The sequence below is a fragment of the Tilletiopsis washingtonensis genome (genome assembly GCF_003144115.1).
Source record: "Tilletiopsis washingtonensis strain MCA 4186 unplaced genomic scaffold FA09scaffold_22, whole genome shotgun sequence".
Lineage (NCBI taxonomy): Eukaryota > Fungi > Basidiomycota > Exobasidiomycetes > Entylomatales > Tilletiopsis > Tilletiopsis washingtonensis.
The window spans coordinates 1-17,958 of NW_020312019.1; the positions used below are offsets into that span (position 1 = coordinate 1).

The following is a 17,958-nucleotide window of genomic DNA, read 5'->3' on the forward strand; positions in this document are numbered from 1 at the left end:
GGCAATCATCGCTGCGACACCCGCCGTGATGGAGGGGGTGATGTGAAAGGAAGAGGTCGAGGAGCCGACGCGGGATGAACCATGCGCGGCGGCGACGAGGGCGGTGATTGGTTGCTGGGCGTTGCGCAGCGGCGTGTGCAAAGGCGGTGGCGCCGGCTGTGACGAGCGTGAGCAGCGCGATTGCCCCTACCTCTTCCAGATGACAAGACGCGGGGATTGGAGGCAAGCGGAGCGGCGAGTCGAAGATTGTCAGAACAAGAACGGTCAGCAAGACGAGGCGGCGGTGAGGAGACGAGTGGCGGCAATGCGAGGCGTCGCAGGAAAGGGCGCAGTGTTGGCGACGATGAGGCGTTGGCGCGTGCGTCCCGCAGCGGCGTTGGCACGGACCGCGAGATTGCTCTATAGGGGCTGCGCGACAGGGGCCGGCAAGCGACGGCAACGAAGCCGTGGCGTCGCACAGACTCTGCGATGTGAGGCGCGCGCAGCCCTGATCGCAATTCTCCCACTCGATCGAGTGGTCGGGGTGTCAAGGGCAATGTCGAAGATGAAGATCGAGGTCGGCGACGACGGCGACGAGGGAGAGAAGCCCCGGATGGAGACGGCTCGAGGAGGCGAAGCGAAGCAACGACGGTGACAAGGAGGAGCGGCAGAGGACGGAGAGGCTGTTCCAGACGGCGAGGAGAGTGCGGCGAGAGGCATGCGGCGTCAAAGATCACTTGCTGCAGCGGCAAAGAAGCAAAAGGAGTGTGATGTTGCGAGGAGTGATGTTTGGCGATGACGGGGCGGACAGTGAGGAGAGAGGAGAGGAGTGCTACGCCTCGGGCGCGCTGGCACGGCGATCGACGATAAGGAGCTGGCAAATGCTCTCGGCAAATTGCTTCTGGTCCGACTGCTTTGTCGAGACGTCAGCAGCGTTGTCAGCAGCCGCGACTCGGTGGAGCACTATCTCCTTGCGCGCGACAAGCTTGCGGACAAAGTGGACCTTGACGTCAAAGTGCTTGGTCCGACTGTGGAACGCGGGGTTGTTGGCAATTTTGTGCGCCGCCTCGTTGTCGCCCATGATGATTGGGGCGCCAAACGAGTGCGAGAGACCAAGGAACTGGACAATGTCGGCAAGAAACTTGACTTCTCTTGCGGCCTCGCACAGGGCGACATACTCGGCCTCGGCTGTCGACAGCGCTGTGAGCGACTGGAGCTTAGAGCGCCAGGAGACAGCGCCGCCGTTGATGAAGACGACGTAGCCCGAGATGGACTTGGCGCTTGGGTTGCTTGCGGCGGCAAAGTCGCTGTCGGAATGCGCGAGGATCTTCTTGACGCCGTGGCCGGGCTGCTTGCCACCGTACTCGATGCCGTAGCCGATTGTGCCAAGCACGTAGCGCAGCACGCCCTTGAGCAGTCAGATGTGCAACTGAGTGGGCTGTTGCGTGAATTGAGCGAGCTTCGACAAAGCGTAGCACACGTCGGGTCGCGCGCACTGCCTGAGCCAGTTTAGGGCTCCAAGCAGTGACGCAAACTCGTGCCGTTCGGCCGGCGTGGCTTTGCCTTCCTTGGCAACATTGCGAGGGACAAGGCGGTCTTGAGCGGCGACGATGGGCGTCGTCTTGCGCTTGCCCTTGTCCCGAGCAAAGCCGAACCGCTTCTGGAGCGCTTCGACGTAGGCGCGCTGCGAGATGCGGATGTGCGGCGAGCCGTTGACAACGGACTGCTCGATGCGGAGCCCCAGCATCCAATTCAGCGCACCGCCTTGAGTGGCCTTGAAGCGGGCGCAGAGATCGGTGATGGCGGACTCTTGATCCTCCTTGCGCCGTGCTCCGATGGCAAGATTGTCAACGTAGACAACGAGGATAGTGAGATCGGCATCGGACAACGATGGAGTGGGTCGGCGTGCGTACACGCACGGCTCCTTGGGGCACTGGCGGAAGCCGGCGTCAGTTGCAACTCTGTGAAACACCTTGTTCCATTTGCGGCCGGCCTGTTTGAGGCCGTACAGCGAGCGGCGAAGGCAAAGAACGCAGCCGTTGGCGACCGGGAATCCGGGGATCGGAGCCATGAAGACCTCGTGCTCAAGGTCGCCGTTGAGGTATGCGGAGTCGTAATCGAGCTGCTGCCAGGTGAAGCCGTAAAGCGCTCCGATAGCAAGCGCAAACCGAAGCGAGTCGAGACGCGCCACTGGGGCAAAAGTCGCCTCGTAGTCAAGGCCCTCCGTCTGCGTGAACCCCTTGGCCACGAGTCGGGCCTTGTACTTGAGCACTCGGCCCGCCAAGTCGAGCTTAAGCTTATAGACCCAACGGCTGCCGACAATCTTTGTGCCCGGTGGACGGGGCACAACCTCAAAGGTGCCGTGGGCCACAAGCGACTCGTACTCGCGCGCCATCGCCTTCTCCCACTCGGACCAGTCGGGCCGCTGCCGAGCCTCGGCGAGGTGCTGGGGCTCGAGCTGCACGCCGTCGGCGCTGGTGATGCGGGTGCCGGGGGCGCGAGCAACCAAGGAGTACTCCGGGAGAGGGGAGTGCTCCTCGGCGTCGATGGCAGAGAGATGGCGATCAAGCGCGTCAATGTCGAGGCCGGCGAGCTCTTCTCGAGAGAGCTCGGGCACGCAGAGAGAGATCGCGGGCACCTCGCTGGTGTCACCGGCTCCCGTGTCATCTCCCACTAAGGCAGGCGACCCGGGAGGCGTGTTGAGGAACTCATTGGGCGCAGGTTCGGCGTCGTCGGCGTGCTCGGGCGCGTTGTAGTCCGTGAAGTGCTCGATGTTGAGCTCGAGCGGCAGCCGGAGCTTGCGGTTAAGCAAGTACAGCACCGGGTTGACGTGCTCGAACGCGCGGATGGATCGTGCCGTGATGAAGGCCTCGGAGTCGATGGCAAAGATTGTGTAGCCCTTGCGAGTGGCCGGCGGGTAGCCGACGAGGAGACCAGGCACGCCGCGCTGAGCTTGCTGCTTGCCGAGAGTGATCGGCTTGCCGTGGCTGTCCGGCACTTGCTGCTTGGCTGCTTGAGCGGCCGTTGTCCGGAAGAAGACGAGAGAGCCAAAAGTCGGGAGATGCTTAATCTCGACCAACTTGCCCGAGAAGACCTCTTCCGGGATCTGGTTCTCAATCGCCAAGTGGGGAAGACGGTTGCCGATGAACGTTGCAGCGAGGTAGGCGTAGCGCACGAAGCGCACAGGCACGGACTTTGCCGCCATCATCGCGCGGGCGCAAGTTTGCACGGAGCAATTGAAGCGCTCAGCAAGCCCGTTCTGCTTGCTGCTGTCGGCGATTGTGCGCTGGTGCAGAATGCCGTTGCTTTGGCACCATTGCTCGACAATCTTGCTACAGAACTTGCCGCCATTGTCGGTGCGGATGGCTGCGAGCTTGTGCAAGACCGTGGCGTTCTCTACGACAAAGAGCTTGAGCGTCTTGAGAACAAGCTCGGAGGTCTTGTTCGTGATGATGAACGACCACGCCTTGCGCAAGAAGTCGTCGACCATTGTGAGGACAAAGAACTGCTGGTTGACCTCAGGGCCTTTGATGGGCCCGATGAGGTCAGCCGCAACAAGCTGGAGCGGAGCTGTGGACGTCAAAGTGCTGGTCGGGTAAGGGGCGACGATTATGTTCGCCTCATGACATGCCGCGCACTCGAGAGCGTTTGCACGCTGCATGGCCTTGAGGTTGACAACGCTCAGTGGAATGAGCTTGCGCTCGGCGAGTACGACCATCTTGGCGAGACTCGCGTGGCCGAGCTTCTCGTGCCACGTCATGGCGAGTCGGTACAAGAGGTCAAAGGACGACTTGTCTCGGACGGCGCAGATGTTGGGCGCCGTGCCCTTGCGGATGGTGAAGCCTTTCATCATGGCGGCAGAGAGCTGTGGCCGACTGGCCGGCAGGTCGACGAGCTTGCCGTTGCGGACCTTGCTCATGAGTTGCACGCGCAGCATCGACGACCGGCCGTCGAAGTCGAGACTGTTGATGACCGGCCGGCAATCGTCGGGCACGAGCAACCGCAGAGTGGCCGTATGCGTAATGGTCGTCTGCAGCCCGGCGTCCTTGTACAGCCGATGCAGGCTAATCAGGTTAAGCCCGACCTGCGGGCTGACCTGCACGTTGCGCAGCTGCAGGCGGATGCCGTGGTCGTCGTCATCGCCGTAGATTGTGACGTTGGCGAAGCCAATATGCGTGATTGCCATGCGACCGCCGTTGGCAACGGTTGAGTAGGCGCCCTCGATCTTGCGGACTGCAGTGAGCAGCTTTGGGTTGCTACAGCAGTGGCTGGTGGCGCCCAAATCGAGGAGCCAGAGCGACGGCTGCGACTTGTTGTTGATGGCGAGCTGGCGCTGTAGGAGCATGATGCGCTCGCGCACATTGTCCTGCATTGCCAAGTTGATGCTCTTGTCGAAGCGGGTGAGACTTTCCACCTCGTTGGAGGAGTCGTTGCCGTCGTCGGCATTGTCGTTGCCCAAGGAGACGGCGACAATGAGCGCTTGAGGCTCGGCAAAATAATCCGCCTCCTCGAGATTGGCAGCGTACGCGTAGTGGCCGGCGTCGAGCCGGCCGCTCTCTTGATTGCTGGCTGCCTTTGGGCACTCGCGTGCCCAATGGCCCTTCCGCCCGCAATAATTGCACTCATCGTCGGGGTTGCAAGCCGCACGACGACAAGTGAAAGCGGGACAAGAGCCAGGCGAGCCTTGCTGGCGACAAGGAGACGGGCCGCCCATGTGAGGCGGGGAGTCGCGCGTCTTCTCGCCGGGAGAAGAGTGGGCGTCGCGCTGCTTGCCGGCGTTGCAACGACGAGTGTTGCGGACGGCGGCGAGGACGTTCTCCTCGGACCAGCTGGCCATGTCGTCGAGAGTGACAGGCGCAGCCGGGAGGACGGCCATCGCTTGATCGTTGCTGCGAACAACGAGGGACGTCGCGCCGGTTTCGACGGTCTTCTGCGTCTTGCGCAGGGCGAAGTTGTCCTGCTCGTACTGCAGAAGGGCCATGTAGCACTCATCCAGCGTCATGCCGGGCCACTCTTGAATTACGTACTGAGGGTTGTTCCTCTTGTCACGCATCTCGAGAGCGTTGTGCTGATCGCGTTGCGTCGTCATTGTGCGAGATAGGACAAGGCCGAAGGCGGGGTTGAGGCCGACGCGGAAGGTGTTGACGAGCGTCTTGTCGTCGATCGTGCCGCCACGCGAGAGGAGGGCGCCGTGAAGCGTGCGGAAGTTGAGGATGTAGTCCTCGACCTTGTCGCGCGCGTCCTGCTTAAGGTGCATTAGCTGGGTCATCGCCAGCGACCGCTCCTGCTCAGTGTTTGGGCGGATGCCATCCTTGAGCAGGCAAAACAGAACAGAGCCCAGGTTGCGTGCGTTCGTGAGCCCCATGCCCGTCGCTCCGGGCCCGATGTAGTGTGCGCGGGTGGTGTCCGACACTGTGCCGAGCAGAACGGCGCCGAGCTGCACGTCAAGAGTGGCGCTGTAGTCAATGTTGGCCGTGTTGCCGATCATTGGCTCAACAGAGCTGTCGAGGATGCCCCAGACGGGGTACCCGCCGTCAGGCATCTCGCTCTCGAGTGCGGCGCGAAGCTGCTGCGTGAAGCTCTCCCAGTTAGCTCTCGTGAGCTTGGAGATATTGCCCATGAAGGAGCAAGACGCCAAGCTCTTCTTGGGCATCCTCGGATCGACCGGAGGAGCCTGCGGGAGCGTTGTGGCAGCGCGGCCGCCGGCAGGGGCAGCGCCGAGTCCCAGCTGAGCCATCTGCTGAGAGATCTGCTGCGCCACTTGCTGGGCGACTTGCGACTGTGTCGAGCCCGCTGCCATCTGAGGGACAGTGCCCGTTGGGTCACCGTTTGGGTAGGTGATCATGCCCCGAATGTCACACACGAGGCCTTGGCGAAAGGTGGTGATCTCCTTGGCCGCGACGGCGGGATCGCCGTGCGTCTGCATGATGGCCTCGACTTTGTCGTGGAAGTACGAGCTAGTTGCGCTGCTGGTCGCGAGCTTGACGAGGACGTCGCGGACGCAAGTCTTGTTGACAGCGGGTGGAGTGACAGAGTGGATGTCGATCCATGCCTGGTTGACCCAGTCGGCGATCGCGATGCGGTTGTCGTCGAGGATGGCCGAGGCATCGAACTTGGTCATTGCGGACAGGTACTCGAGAGGGCAGTTGCCGATCGTGACGCGGAGGTCAAAGGGAGCATCACTGGTGTTGATGCGCGTGCCTTGTCCGTTGAAGTTCCACTTCATCAAGCCGCCCGGCGGCAGTGCTGTGGGAGCTGCGGCCATCTTGCTTGCAGCCGTGGGCTTGGAAGAGGCAGAGGGCGTGAATGCGGGAGCCGAGGAGGAGAGAGCGACAACAGGGGCGGCGGCCAAGGTAGAGGCTTCCGGCGCGGAAGGGAGTTCCTTCTCAGGAGACTCAGGGGCCTTGCCTTGACTCTTAAAGAAGGTATTGGCTAGAGGCGGCCGAGAGCTGTCCTTGGGCAAGGAGAAGGAAAGCGAACAGAAGAGAGAGACGGGCAAGCGTCTGGTCGACTCGGTCAGAGAACGTCTTGTGGACTCGGTCGGTGACAGTTGGGAGTCGCTGCTGCTGCCGACTTGACGGAGAAGGGCCCTAGTGTTGCCGATGGACGAGCCAATGGTCTGGCCAGTGCGTGAGCCGGAGGGGCTGGCACTTGGCGAGACGGCGGGCTCGGAAGGTTCTGAGAGCGGCTCAAACTCCTCAATCCACGAGGGGTAGTCGGACGAGAGCTTGCTTGCCCTAGCTTGATCGGTGGCTCGGCTGAAGTGCTGGTCGATCTCTTGGCATTGTGCCTCGCTGTACGACAAGAGGTTCAGGAGAGAGACCCTCTCGCTGTAGAGGTCGCTGACGGCCTTGAGACGCTCTGAGCGTTTGGGCTCGAGAGAGGCTGCGTAGAGAGCGTCGTAGAGCTGTTGGGCGCTGTAGACCATGCCCTAAGGCTAGTGGTTGCTTGCCGCGGGTAGTCGCTTTGCTGTTGAAGGCGACAGCGAGAGGTACCAGAGCTTGTGCTACCAACGTGAGTTTGGGGGCTACCTCGGCCGGCGAGGAGCGCCAAGCTCTAAGCCGCGGAGTAGCGCTACCGGCCGGGAAAGGCGTGGGAGCGCACTCAGAGCGGTGGTCGGAGACCAAGAGCGGAAGCTCGGTGCTGCGGTGACAAATCCGCAGACAAAGACGATACACTGGCACGGGTGAGAGTGCCGGTGTCGATCGAGGTAACGCTGTTGTGCAGCGCTACACCTTTGCAGCCGTGTGACGGGCAGCGGAAGCCGAGCGTGACGTCTACAAGTAGACGCAACGCGCCGAGAGGCCCAGTCAATGAAGACTGCGGCGGCTCGGGTCCGAGGAGCTACGCCGGTGCTGGCAAAGCAACTCGATCGAGATGCAACGTCGGTGCTGGCGACGCGGCCCAATAGGCAAGAGGCCTCACCGGGGCTGGTGACGGCGGCTCGCGAAGGGGGCGGAGAGGCCTCACCGGGGCTGGTGACGGCGGCTCGGCGAACAAGGGCAGACTCTGGAGAGAGCGCGCACGAGTCAATTGCTGTGAGAGGCAATGTAAAGACAGAGGGGAATAATTGGGTGACATGTGCGCTTGGGGGCTGGCTCGCGTGAGTATAAGAGGGGATCGCGCCTGTCGAGGAGCGAGACAGGCGCGGTGCGTTGCGCATGGCGCGGGGAGAGACACTAGGCGCAGCCTGAGTGTCGAGAGAGGAGCCGTCAAAATCGGACGGCGAGGAGGGGCGGCCGCCGGCTCAGGAGGTGATGAGCCGGCGGCGTCGAGGGGCGCACGCAAGCGCTAGGTGTGAGCGATGCCTATGTCCTGCCTGTGCTCGCAGCATCAGGGTAGGTTCGGCAATCATCGCTGCGACACCCGCCGTGATGGAGGGGGTGATGTGAAAGGAAGAGGTCGAGGAGCCGACGCGGGATGAACCATGCGCGGCGGCAATTAAGGCGGTGATTGGTTGCTGGGCGTTGCGCAGCGGCGTGTGCGAAGGCGGTGGCGCCGGCTGTGACAAGCGTGAGCAGCGCAATTGCCCCTACCTCTTCCAGATGACGAGACGCGGGGATCGGAGGCGAGCGGAGCGGCGAGTTGAAGATTGTTGGAACAAGAACGGTCGGCGAGACGAGGCGGCGGTGAGGAGACAAGTGGCGGCAATGCGAGGCGTCGCAGGAAAGGGCGCAGTGTCGGCGACGATGAGGCGTCGGCGCGTGCGTCCCGCAGCGGCGTCGGCACGGACCGCGAGATCGCTCTATAGGGGCTGCGCGACAGGGGCCGGCGAGCGACGGCGACGAAGCCGTGGCGTCGCACGGACTCTGCGATGTGAGGCGCGCGCAGCCCTGATCGCAATTCGCACGGCCAGTGTGCGCGCTGCTCCCACGCTGCGCGACGCGCTCCTGGGCCTCCGCCGCTGCCTGCGCGCGCGCGGACCCGTAAATGAGCTCGGATGCCGTCCCAGCAGCCGCCCTCCGGCCTCGTCTCTCTCCTCATCACCACTCCCTGCCGCTCGCAACGTGCGGCTCCCAGCAGCGGCGTCCTCCGCCGATCCCAGCGGCCCCACTCTCGCGCCGTAGAAGCAGCAGCACGCCGCATGCCGTCGTTGCGCTCCAAGCGCGGCGCGGCGGCGCCGGCGCCGGCCTCCTCCTCCACGCGGCGCCCCGGCCCGCGCCGCTCTGGCCGCGGCGCTGCCAAAGGTGCGCCGGACGAGAACAGCGACGACGTCGGCACGCCGTCGGTCGACGAGGGCGAGTACGACGAGGTCCTGCTCACCGAGGAAGACGAGCCTGCGCCGGCGCCTGTCGCCGAGGCAAGCAGCTCGCGCAGCACGCGCGCCTCGAACGCCGCAGGCTCGAGCCGGACCACGCGTGCCTCGGCCACAGCACGCCCGAGCGAGCGCAACGGGCGCTCGCAGAACGGCACGCAGGCATCGGCGGGCAGCGCAGCCGCAGCGAACGGCCGGCCTCGCCCGCGCGCCAGCGCATCTGGCTCTGCTCGGCCTGCGAACGGCGCCCGCTCGACACGCAGCAGTGGGCCCATCGTCGTGTCGGACGACGAAGATGGCGCCAGCGGATCGGACGCTGGCCCAGCGGCACCGGTCACTCGCAGCACCCGCTCGCGCGCTGGTCCGTCGACGGCAGCCGCCGCGGCCGACTCCGAGTCGGACTCGCCGCTGCCTGTGACGCGCAAACGCGGCCGGCCCTCAAACGCCGTGCGCATCGCCACACCGCCCGTCGAGCGTGCAAACAAGAGAGGCCGGCGTACGTCGCCGGTGCGCCGTGCCGCAGTCTCGCTGGCCGAGTCGAGCCCGCCGCCGACGGCGCGCCGCGTCTCGCAGCCGCGCCGCAGCGGAGGTGCGGCGCCAAACTATGCGGAGGCACATGCGCCCGCGTCCGACGATGACGAGCTTGTCAGCGACAATGCAGCGTCCGACGACAGCGAGGACGCTGGGCCGAGCACGCGGCGCACCAGCAGGCGCGGAGCCAATGCACGCAATGGCGCAAGCAGCCGGCGTCCCCGCCGCAGCGCGGCCAGCACAAGTCGCATTGTCGTCGACGATGGCGACGACTCTGACGACTCGCTAGAGCTCCCTTCGCCGGACGCTGACAGCGACACGGCCTTCCGCCCGTCGAAGCGGGCGCCAAAAGCGCGGCGCCGCCCAGGTCGCCCGGCCGGTCGCCCGGCGCGCAAGCAGCGCACGCCGTCGCCGCCCATGAGCGACGACGAGTACATCTACAGCTACTGGGGCTCCGGGCCGGCCCTCGCGGAGAAGACGCGCGTCCGCGACGTCATGCGCACGCCGGCGAGGCAGAGCAACATCGACGTCGACGTTGAGCCGCTCGCGGACCGCAGCGCATTCGGCGCCTTGATCGAGGACGTTCCCGCCGAGCCCGCCGTGCTCGTCGACGACTCGTCGGACAACTACGCCTCGAGCCAGAGCGACGAGGAGGTCGACGAGCTGCTCGGCGACTCCGACGACGCGCGCAAGTCGCGCTCGCGCCGGCACCAGCGCGTGCTCAGCAGCGACGACGACGCCACGAGTTCTTCGTCGTCTGCGAGCGACAGCGCCGACTCGTTCCAGGGCCCCGCAAGCGTGGGCTCAGGCGACGAGGTCGTCGATGCGGAGAAGCCCATTCTCGACCGGCACTGGGAGATGTAAGTCGCCATCGCCGTGTCGCTGCGCCGCTGCCGCTGTCCTGACGCGTCTCGCTCCCAGGTGCCACAAGTGTCTCGACTCGCCGGGCTGGCAGCAGATGCACGCGCTGATGTCGATGCGCGGCAAGCTGCGCAAGCAGAATCGCAAGTCGAAGGGCCGTCTGAAGCACGCACGCACGCTCGGAGGCCGCGTCAAGCGCGTGCTCGGACAGTACGACGAGACGGAGGCGATCGACGGCACGCTGGAGGACCGCGTGGAGCTGCTCCGCGACCAGATCGTCGACCTCGGCGGCTGGCTCGAGTGCTGCACGTGCTCGGCAAGCTTCCACTGGGGCTGCCTGCCCTCGAGCCGCCAGAAGGGCATTCTCCGCGAGCTCAACGAGATTCACGAAGCGATCCAGCAGAACACGCGCCCTGACGAGCCCTACGTCGAGCGCGTCGCGGTCGCGTGGAACGAGTCACTCAACTTTGTCGAGTGCGGCGACTGCAATGCGCCGCAGCACTACCGCTGCATGCTGTGCCACGGCGACCAGCCGCGCGGCACGTCGGCGCAGACGGACAGGCTCTTCCGCTGCATTCGCTGTCGCCGTGGCGCCCACTACGAGTGCTGTCGCCAGCTTGAGGGAGATACTAGCGTGGAGGCTACGGCGGCGAAGAGACAGGGCGCCAAGTGGCGCTGCGTTGACGTGAGTCTGGAGTCGGAGGAGCCGGCCTCAGTCCTGCTTGCGTGCTCACGTCCTCTCTCGCCATCGACAAGTGCGAGGGCTGGGGCGAGATCGAGTCGGTGCTGGCCTGGCGTCCGTCGCCCGATGCGCACAAGCATCCGGAGCTCGAGCCCAAGGCGGGAGAGGAGATGCCGGCCTTCTCGCCGAAGGACGACCTCAAGCGCGAGTACCTCGTCAAGTTCGAGGGCGTGTCCTTCCGCGAGACGCAGTGGGTGCCGCACGCCTGGCTGAGCGTCGTCGCTGCCCAGGCGCTGCTCCGCTTCCTGCAGAACGGCTCGCGCGTCGAGCTGGACGACACCGTCGCCGTCGATGCAGGCCGCGTGCCGCAGAAGGCGCGTGTGCAGAAGGCAGGCGTGGCCGGCTCGCTGAGCAAGGAGCGCGCTGCCGTCGTGCTCGCTGCGCCCAAGCGTCGCAGCCGTCGCCGCAATCGTGCCGTGGAGGTGCAGGCTGAAGAGACGACCGAGGTGGTCATCGAGCGCCAGGGCCCACCTCGCGCCGCGCCCGATGCCCAGGAGCGCATCCCGCTGCCGTGGCGCACGCCTGACCGCGTCCTCGACGTCTTCTTCCGCGTCGACATCCTCGGCGCAGCTGGACGCATCGCAGCGCGCAACAAGGAGCCGCCGAACCCCTACCGCCGTCCGCGCGCGAAGCAGCACGCCGAGAACCGACAGCGCTTCAAGGAGGACCCAAACTTGCTGCACATCGACGAGGTCGACGAGGCGCTGCTCGACGACGAGAACGCCGGCGAGTCGCTGCCGTACGTCGCCAAGCTCTTCGTCAAGTGGGAAGACGTGCCGTACGAATTCAGCACGTGGGAGAACGGGCCGGATGAGGAGGAGCAGGCCGACATCTTCGACGAGTACCTCGCGGCCTTCAAGCGCTATCTCTCGTCGCGCAAGGTCAACGTGCCGCTACTCACGCAGGAGGAGATGCAGGACCTCGACGACCGCCGCCGCATGCGCTTCACGGCGCTGCGCAGCCAGCCGAACTACGTGCGCGAGGGCCAGCTGCTCGACTTCCAGCTCGAGGGCTTGAACTGGCTGCGCTTCAACTGGTTCAATCACCAGCCGGGCATCCTCGCCGACGAGATGGGTCTCGGCAAGACGATCCAGATGATCGCGTTCCTCGGATCGCTGCAGCGCGAGCACAACGTCGCTCCCTTCCTCGTCGTCGTGCCGAACTCGACGATGGGCAACTGGGTGCGGGAGTTCGAGTCATGGCTGCCGTCGCTGCATGTGGTGCCGTACTTCGGCTCGGCCGACTCGCGCGACGTCATCGAGCAGTACGAGCTCTACCACGAGGTCAAGCTGGACGGCCGGCAGCGCCTCAAGTGCCACGTGCTCCTCATCTCGGACACGGCCGTACGCCAGAACCCCGGCATCCTGCGCCGCGTGCCGCGCTGGGAAGTGATGGTCGTCGACGAGGGCCAAAGCCTCAAGGGCGGCGAGAGCAACCTGCTGTTCCGCCGCCTCAGTGAGGTGCCTGCGGCGCACCGCCTCATCATGACGGGCACGCCGCTGAACAACAACATCGGCGAGCTCTTCAACCTGCTCAAGTGGCTCGACCCCGGCGGCGAGTGGGACGACGTCGAGGCGCTGAAGAAGAAGTACGAGGTGCTCACGCCCGAGCTCATCGAGTCGCTGCAGCCGCGCCTCAAGCCCTTCTTCCTGCGCCGCCTCAAGGCCGACGTCGTCAACCTGCCGCCAAAGACGGAGCTCATCGTGCCCGTCTCGCTGCGTCCGGTGCAGAAGCGGCTGTACAAGAGCGTGCTCGAGAGCAACATCGAGGACATCCAGGCGCTCACCGACGAGGTGCGCAGCAAGCAGCGCAAGAAGAAGGCCATCACCAACATGAACAACATCTTGATGCAGCTGCGCAAGTGCATCCAGCACCCGTACCTCGTCGCGCCGAACCTCGAGATCCGCGAGACGGACCGCAACTACGTCGCCGAGGAGGAGCTGGCGCGCTTCGTCGATGCGAGCGGCAAGCTCATGCTGCTGAAGGTGAGGCAAGCGGCAGGGTCAGGCGACTGCACAGGCTGACGTTCGACCTCCACAACAGCGCCTGCTGCCGAAGCTCAAGGAGCGCGGCCACCGCGTGCTGCTGTTCTCGCAGTTCGTCATCAACCTCGATCTCGTCGAGGATCTGCTCGACTCGGAGGGCTACAAGTACCTGCGTCTCGACGGCTCGCTCGGCAACAAGCAGCGGCAGAAGGGCATCGACGCCTTCAACGCGCCGAACAGCGACTTCTTCATCTACATCCTCTCTACGCGTGCCGGCGGTGTCGGCATCAATCTCGCCACCGCCGACACGGTCATCGTCTTCGACCCCGACTTCAACCCGCACGCCGACATGCAGGCCATCGCACGCGCGCACCGCATTGGACAGGTCAAGCACGTCCTCGTCTTCACGCTCGTCGGCCGCAACACGGCCGAGGAGCGCATCGTCGAGGCGGCCCGCCGGAAGATGGTCCTCGACCATCTGATCGTCCAGAACCTCGACAACGAGGACTCGCGGCCGGACATGCTGGAGAACATCATCAAGCACGGCGCGCAGGCGCTCTTCGCCGAGGGCGGCGTCGAGGAGACGGAGCAGGACATCCGCTACACGGACGAGGACCTCGACACGCTGATCGAGCGTGCCGAGACCGAGGAGCAGGTCGAGGCGCGCCCCGAGGGCGAGGGCGTGACGACGGACTTCTCGTTTGCACGCGTGTGGGAGCTCGACAAGGCCTCGGACAGCGCCGACATGGGCATGACGGACATCGCCGACCAGAGCTTCTGGCACGACCTGCTCGAGACGAGTCGCGAGACGGAGCGCCTGCGCCGCGAGCGCCAGGAGAAGGAGGAGCTCGAGCGCGGCTCGCGCCGCCGCATCAAGGTGCAGCCCGGCTTCTACGCATCGACGCTGCGCGGCCAGGCGGACGACTCCGATTACGACAACGTCAGCGATGCAGACTTCGTCGCCGACTCGCAGGCGCGCAGCCGCAGCAACAGCGACTCGGAGATGGCTGGTCCGGCGGCAGTGGCAGAGGACGCTGCTGCGCTGGCGGCTGCCGACAAGGCGAAAGCGCAAAGACGTCGGCCCAAGCCCAAGCCCGTTGCCGTCGCATCGGCTGGCGGAGCAGCGCCGCCTGCGGCCGCAGGAGCAGCGCCGCCTGCGGCCACCGGAGCAGCGCCGCCTGCGGCCACCGCTGCAGCTCCGGCCCAGGCCGCTGGCGACGCTGCAGTCGCTGTTCCGCAGAAGCGCGGACGAGGACGCCCGCGCAAGCACCCGCTGCCAGAAGGCGCGGCCGGCGGTGCAGCCAGGCCGGCGGCGCCGACTCCTCCCGTCGTGCCCGAGCCCAGCGGAGAGGAGCCGCCGACGAAGGACGAGGCGCAGTTCGTGCTCGAGCAGCTGCCTCGGCCCATCGTGTCGGAGATCCTGGAGCGGCGTGCGCGCAAGGTCGCCGTCATGCCTCTTCAGGCGCCCGACACGCGCCCGCAGCTCACGCCCGTGCATGCTGTGAGTCAGCGCGCGCCCGCTCGCCTCGTGTCGTGCTTGTCTCACACGTCCTTTCGCAGTCGTACTTCGCGCAGTCGCTGGGCTTCCCGTACATCGTCTTCCGCTTCGCCTTCTCGTTCGTGGGCTCGCACCAGCTGCCCGCCAACGTGCGCGGGCTGCCGAACGACGGCGCGGCGTTCCTCGACGCCAACGTCGTGCGCGAGCACCTCATCCGCGCCTCGCACGCGATCTACCAGATCTGGTGCAACGACGAGGAGCTGCCTCGGCCGCGCCTGCTGACGGCCAAGGAGGCAAAGCAGCTGCTGAAGACGATCAACACGCTGCACATGCACAATCTCACCGAGGCTGTGCCACTCATCGTCGCCGACGACGTGACCGCGCCGCAGCAGCACACGATGATCTCGGCCATCCGAGAGAGCGTCGTCAAGGAGCTCGCCCGACGTCAAGAGCTGCTGCGCAGCAACGAGACGCCCATGGTCGCTGCCGCCGAGCGCAAAGCCCTCGCTGCTGCACAGATGCTCTCTGAGCTGCTCGTCAACATCAGCGGCGCAATCCCGCAGGCACCGAAAGCGCCGGTGCCTCGGCGCCCGAGAGCGTCGCAGGCCGAGATGGCCGAACGGCGCGCGGCTCAAGCCGCCAAGACGGCGCCGCCGGTCAACCCTCTCGCGGTCGCCACAACGGCGATGACTCTGGCGCAGGCGCAGATGCTGCGCCAGGCCACCGGCCGGCCTCAGAGCCCCGCCGCTCGGCAGGCGCGGCAGTCTGCTACGGCGACGCCGTCCGGCGCCGCGGGCTCGCCGCTCGCTGCGCCGCCTGTGACTGCGCCGTACTCTCCGGCCGTGCAGGCAGCTGCTCAACCGCCGGTGCCAGCGCCGGCGCCGGTCTACAACCCGTCGCCGTCGCCGCCTCCTGTCTCCGCTCTGCATCGCCCGCCGCCCACGGTATCGTTTGCTGCGCCCAGCACCAGCGCGAGCATCGCCCCTCCTCGCGCCGCGCCGCCCGTGCCGGCACCTCGGCCCGTCGCTGCTCGACCCATGGCTCCCGCAGCACCACAGCGACAGCTCGCTCCTGCTGCGGTTGCCACACCGACCCGGCAGTCGTCTTCTTCTTCCCAGGGCGCCGCGCGCGCTGTCGCTTCGCCGACCGTCATCAGCGCGCCGTCAAGCAGCGCCGCAGCCGCACCGCGCCCTCGCTCGCGCCCGGTGGGCCGCGACCTGCAGAACTCCAAGTCTTGCCCGGTGCGTCGGCGCTTGTTGCCCAGCGCGACGCCCCCGCTTGCTTACACTCGCTCCTGCAGATCTGCCGCGGCACATTCCACTTCCTCAACAAGTGCCCGACGATGGCGGACCTCGGCACTGCCACGCAGCGCTACGTCGAGATAGCCAACGAGGCGCTCGCCGGCGCGGCCGACCCGATGCTGACGCGCACGGTCCACTTCATGTACCTCTTCCTCGAGAAGCGCCATCCCGACGCGAAGAGCCTGCCGCGCGTCGCGGCGTGAGCCCTCCTGTACCCGTGCGACCATTTAATGTGACGTGGTGACGACCATGCGCGAGAGTGTGTGGCATCGCGTGCTGAAGCGCAATCTCCGCACGGCCTGATGTGCGGTGACAGCAGACGCTGGCCTATCCCAAGAACGAGGTGAGTCGTGGCGGATCGAGGACGCAGACAAGACGGTTCCGCTCGGCAATGAGGCGGCTGTGCGCGCTCAGGCTCCACGCTGTCTGTCCTCGCATCGGACCAGATAGCGGCCGCAGCGGAAGCGGGTGGCCCCTGGAGCGCCCGTGGAGCTCACGGCCAGCCGCTCAGAGGCGGCACGAAGAGCACACGCCCGCGCTGTGAAGAGACAGTCAAACAGCTAGATGATATGCCTGCATTCGCTGCGCGCGTCTAGCGGATCATGGTGCCGCCGGCAAACTCCATGCTCGGCCGCACGGGCTGCACGTTGTTGTTGGCGTCGTCGCAGGCGCTGAGGATCATGCCGTGGCTCTCGAGGCCCATCATCTTGACGGGCGCCAGGTTGGCGACGATGGCGACGCGCTTGCCGACGATCTCCTCGGGGTTCACCCAGGCGGCGATGCCCGAGAGGATCTGGCGCGGCTTCTCGTCGCCGGCGTCGAGCTCGAAGCGCAGCAGCTTCTTCGACTTCTTCACCGGCTCGCACACGAGCACCGTGGCGACGCGCAGGTCGATCTTGGAGAACGTGGCGATGTCAATCATCGCCGGCGGCTCCGCGGGCGCCGCCTTCTCCTTCTTCGCCGCGGCCTTGTCGCCGTCGGCAGGCGCAGCGGCCGGCGCCTTGGATGGGTCCAGCGCGGCAGCGACCTTCTTGGCGTCGTAGCGGCCGAGCAGCGTCTTCTGCTCGCCGATGCTGCACTCCTGTGCCGTGAAGACCTTGGAAACGTCGAACACGTCGGCCTTGATGGCGAACATCTCGCCGGCGGTCAGTGCCAGCTTGGGCGCGATGGGGCAGAGCGCGACGATGAGGGCCTGGTAGATGTTGACGAGGAGCGTGCATGCTGCCCGTGCCTCCTCCTTGTCCTTGCGGATCGAGTTCCACGGCTGGCGCAGCTTCATGAGCTCATCACCAATGTCGGCGATCTGCACCACAGTTCTGGCAGCGGCGGCGAGGTCGCGCGCCACGTAGGCCTCCTGCACCTTCTTCGTGAGCGCCACGACCTGCTGCGCGAGCGCGAGCGGCTCGCCGGCGGCAATGTCCTTGGCGCTGGCGTCAGCAGAGGCGGCGTTGGCCTCCTGCGCCGCCGACGGCTCGAAGGGCAGCTTGCCGATCTGGTTGTCGAGGCGGCTGATAACGAACTGGCCGACGCGGCCGCTCGTCGCCGCGATCTTGTTGACGAGCTCGGCGTTGACGCGCGTGACGAGATCGTCGATGCTCAGCTCGGCGTCGGACGTCGAGGCACCGAGCTTGCTGGCAAAGTAGAAGCGCACGGCAGACGGGTCGACGACGTCGGCGACACGCGCAGCCTCGAGCGCCGTCAGGCCCTCGAACTTGCCCTCGCCGGCAGCCGCCTGCACGCCGGCGAAGAGGTTCTCGGCGGCGACATCGCTCGGGCCCTCGGCAGCGACCTGAACGTCGTACTTGGCCAACTCGGGCACGGCAGAAGCGTCGCCCGGTGCGACGAGCGCAGCCTCGCGGCCCAGGGCACGCAGGGCGCGCACGTAGATGTCGCTCTGCGTGTACGGCGCCAGCTCGCCGAGCGAGAGGCCGGCCTTGGGCAGGCCGGCCGAGACGGACACGCGCTGCGACGCCATGGTGCGACTGATGGAGAAGAGGCGGTGTGTGCTTGCGATGCGGATCTGTGCTTGGTGGTGGCTTGCAGTGGATGTCTGTCTGAGCACGCTGTTGAAGAGAGTGCCTCGCAGCATGCAGCTTGATGGGTGTGGAGCGAGAAGAAGCGAGGGCGCAGCGCCACGGCCAAATTGGCCAGCGCGCGTCACGTGATGGCGCCGCTCGGACCTCCCGCTTGACCTGGTCCTCGCTCCTTCATCTGCGCCGCAGCGGCGGTGGCGCCGGGCGAGAGGGCATGTTTTTGCGCTCAAAATGCTGATGTACCGCTCGTACAGGTATGCTGAGAAGGAGAGA

General features: G+C 65.9%; 2 protein-coding genes across 2 annotated transcripts; one reads left to right on the plus strand and one right to left on the minus strand.

Annotated features, from left to right (window-relative positions):
• Positions 1-9,363: 9,363 nt before the first annotated feature.
• Positions 9,364-15,113, plus strand: FA09DRAFT_312030 (hypothetical protein; the record flags this gene model as incomplete). The annotated part of the gene is made up of 5 exons (XM_025740681.1): positions 9,364-10,125; positions 10,187-10,811; positions 10,883-12,853; positions 12,912-14,354; positions 14,414-15,113. Coding segments are annotated over exons 1-5 (5,181 nt in total), but the record flags the coding sequence as incomplete, so codon positions are not given.
• A 1,131-nt stretch (positions 15,114-16,244) lies between these two features.
• On the minus strand, positions 16,245-17,627 carry FA09DRAFT_341049 (methionyl-tRNA synthetase; the record flags this gene model as incomplete). Its single annotated transcript, XM_025744391.1, has 1 exon — positions 16,245-17,627. The coding sequence occupies one exon, from the start codon at positions 17,625-17,627 to the stop codon at positions 16,245-16,247; it is 1,383 nt and encodes a 460-aa protein (XP_025595677.1).
• Positions 17,628-17,958: the final 331 nt, after the last annotated feature.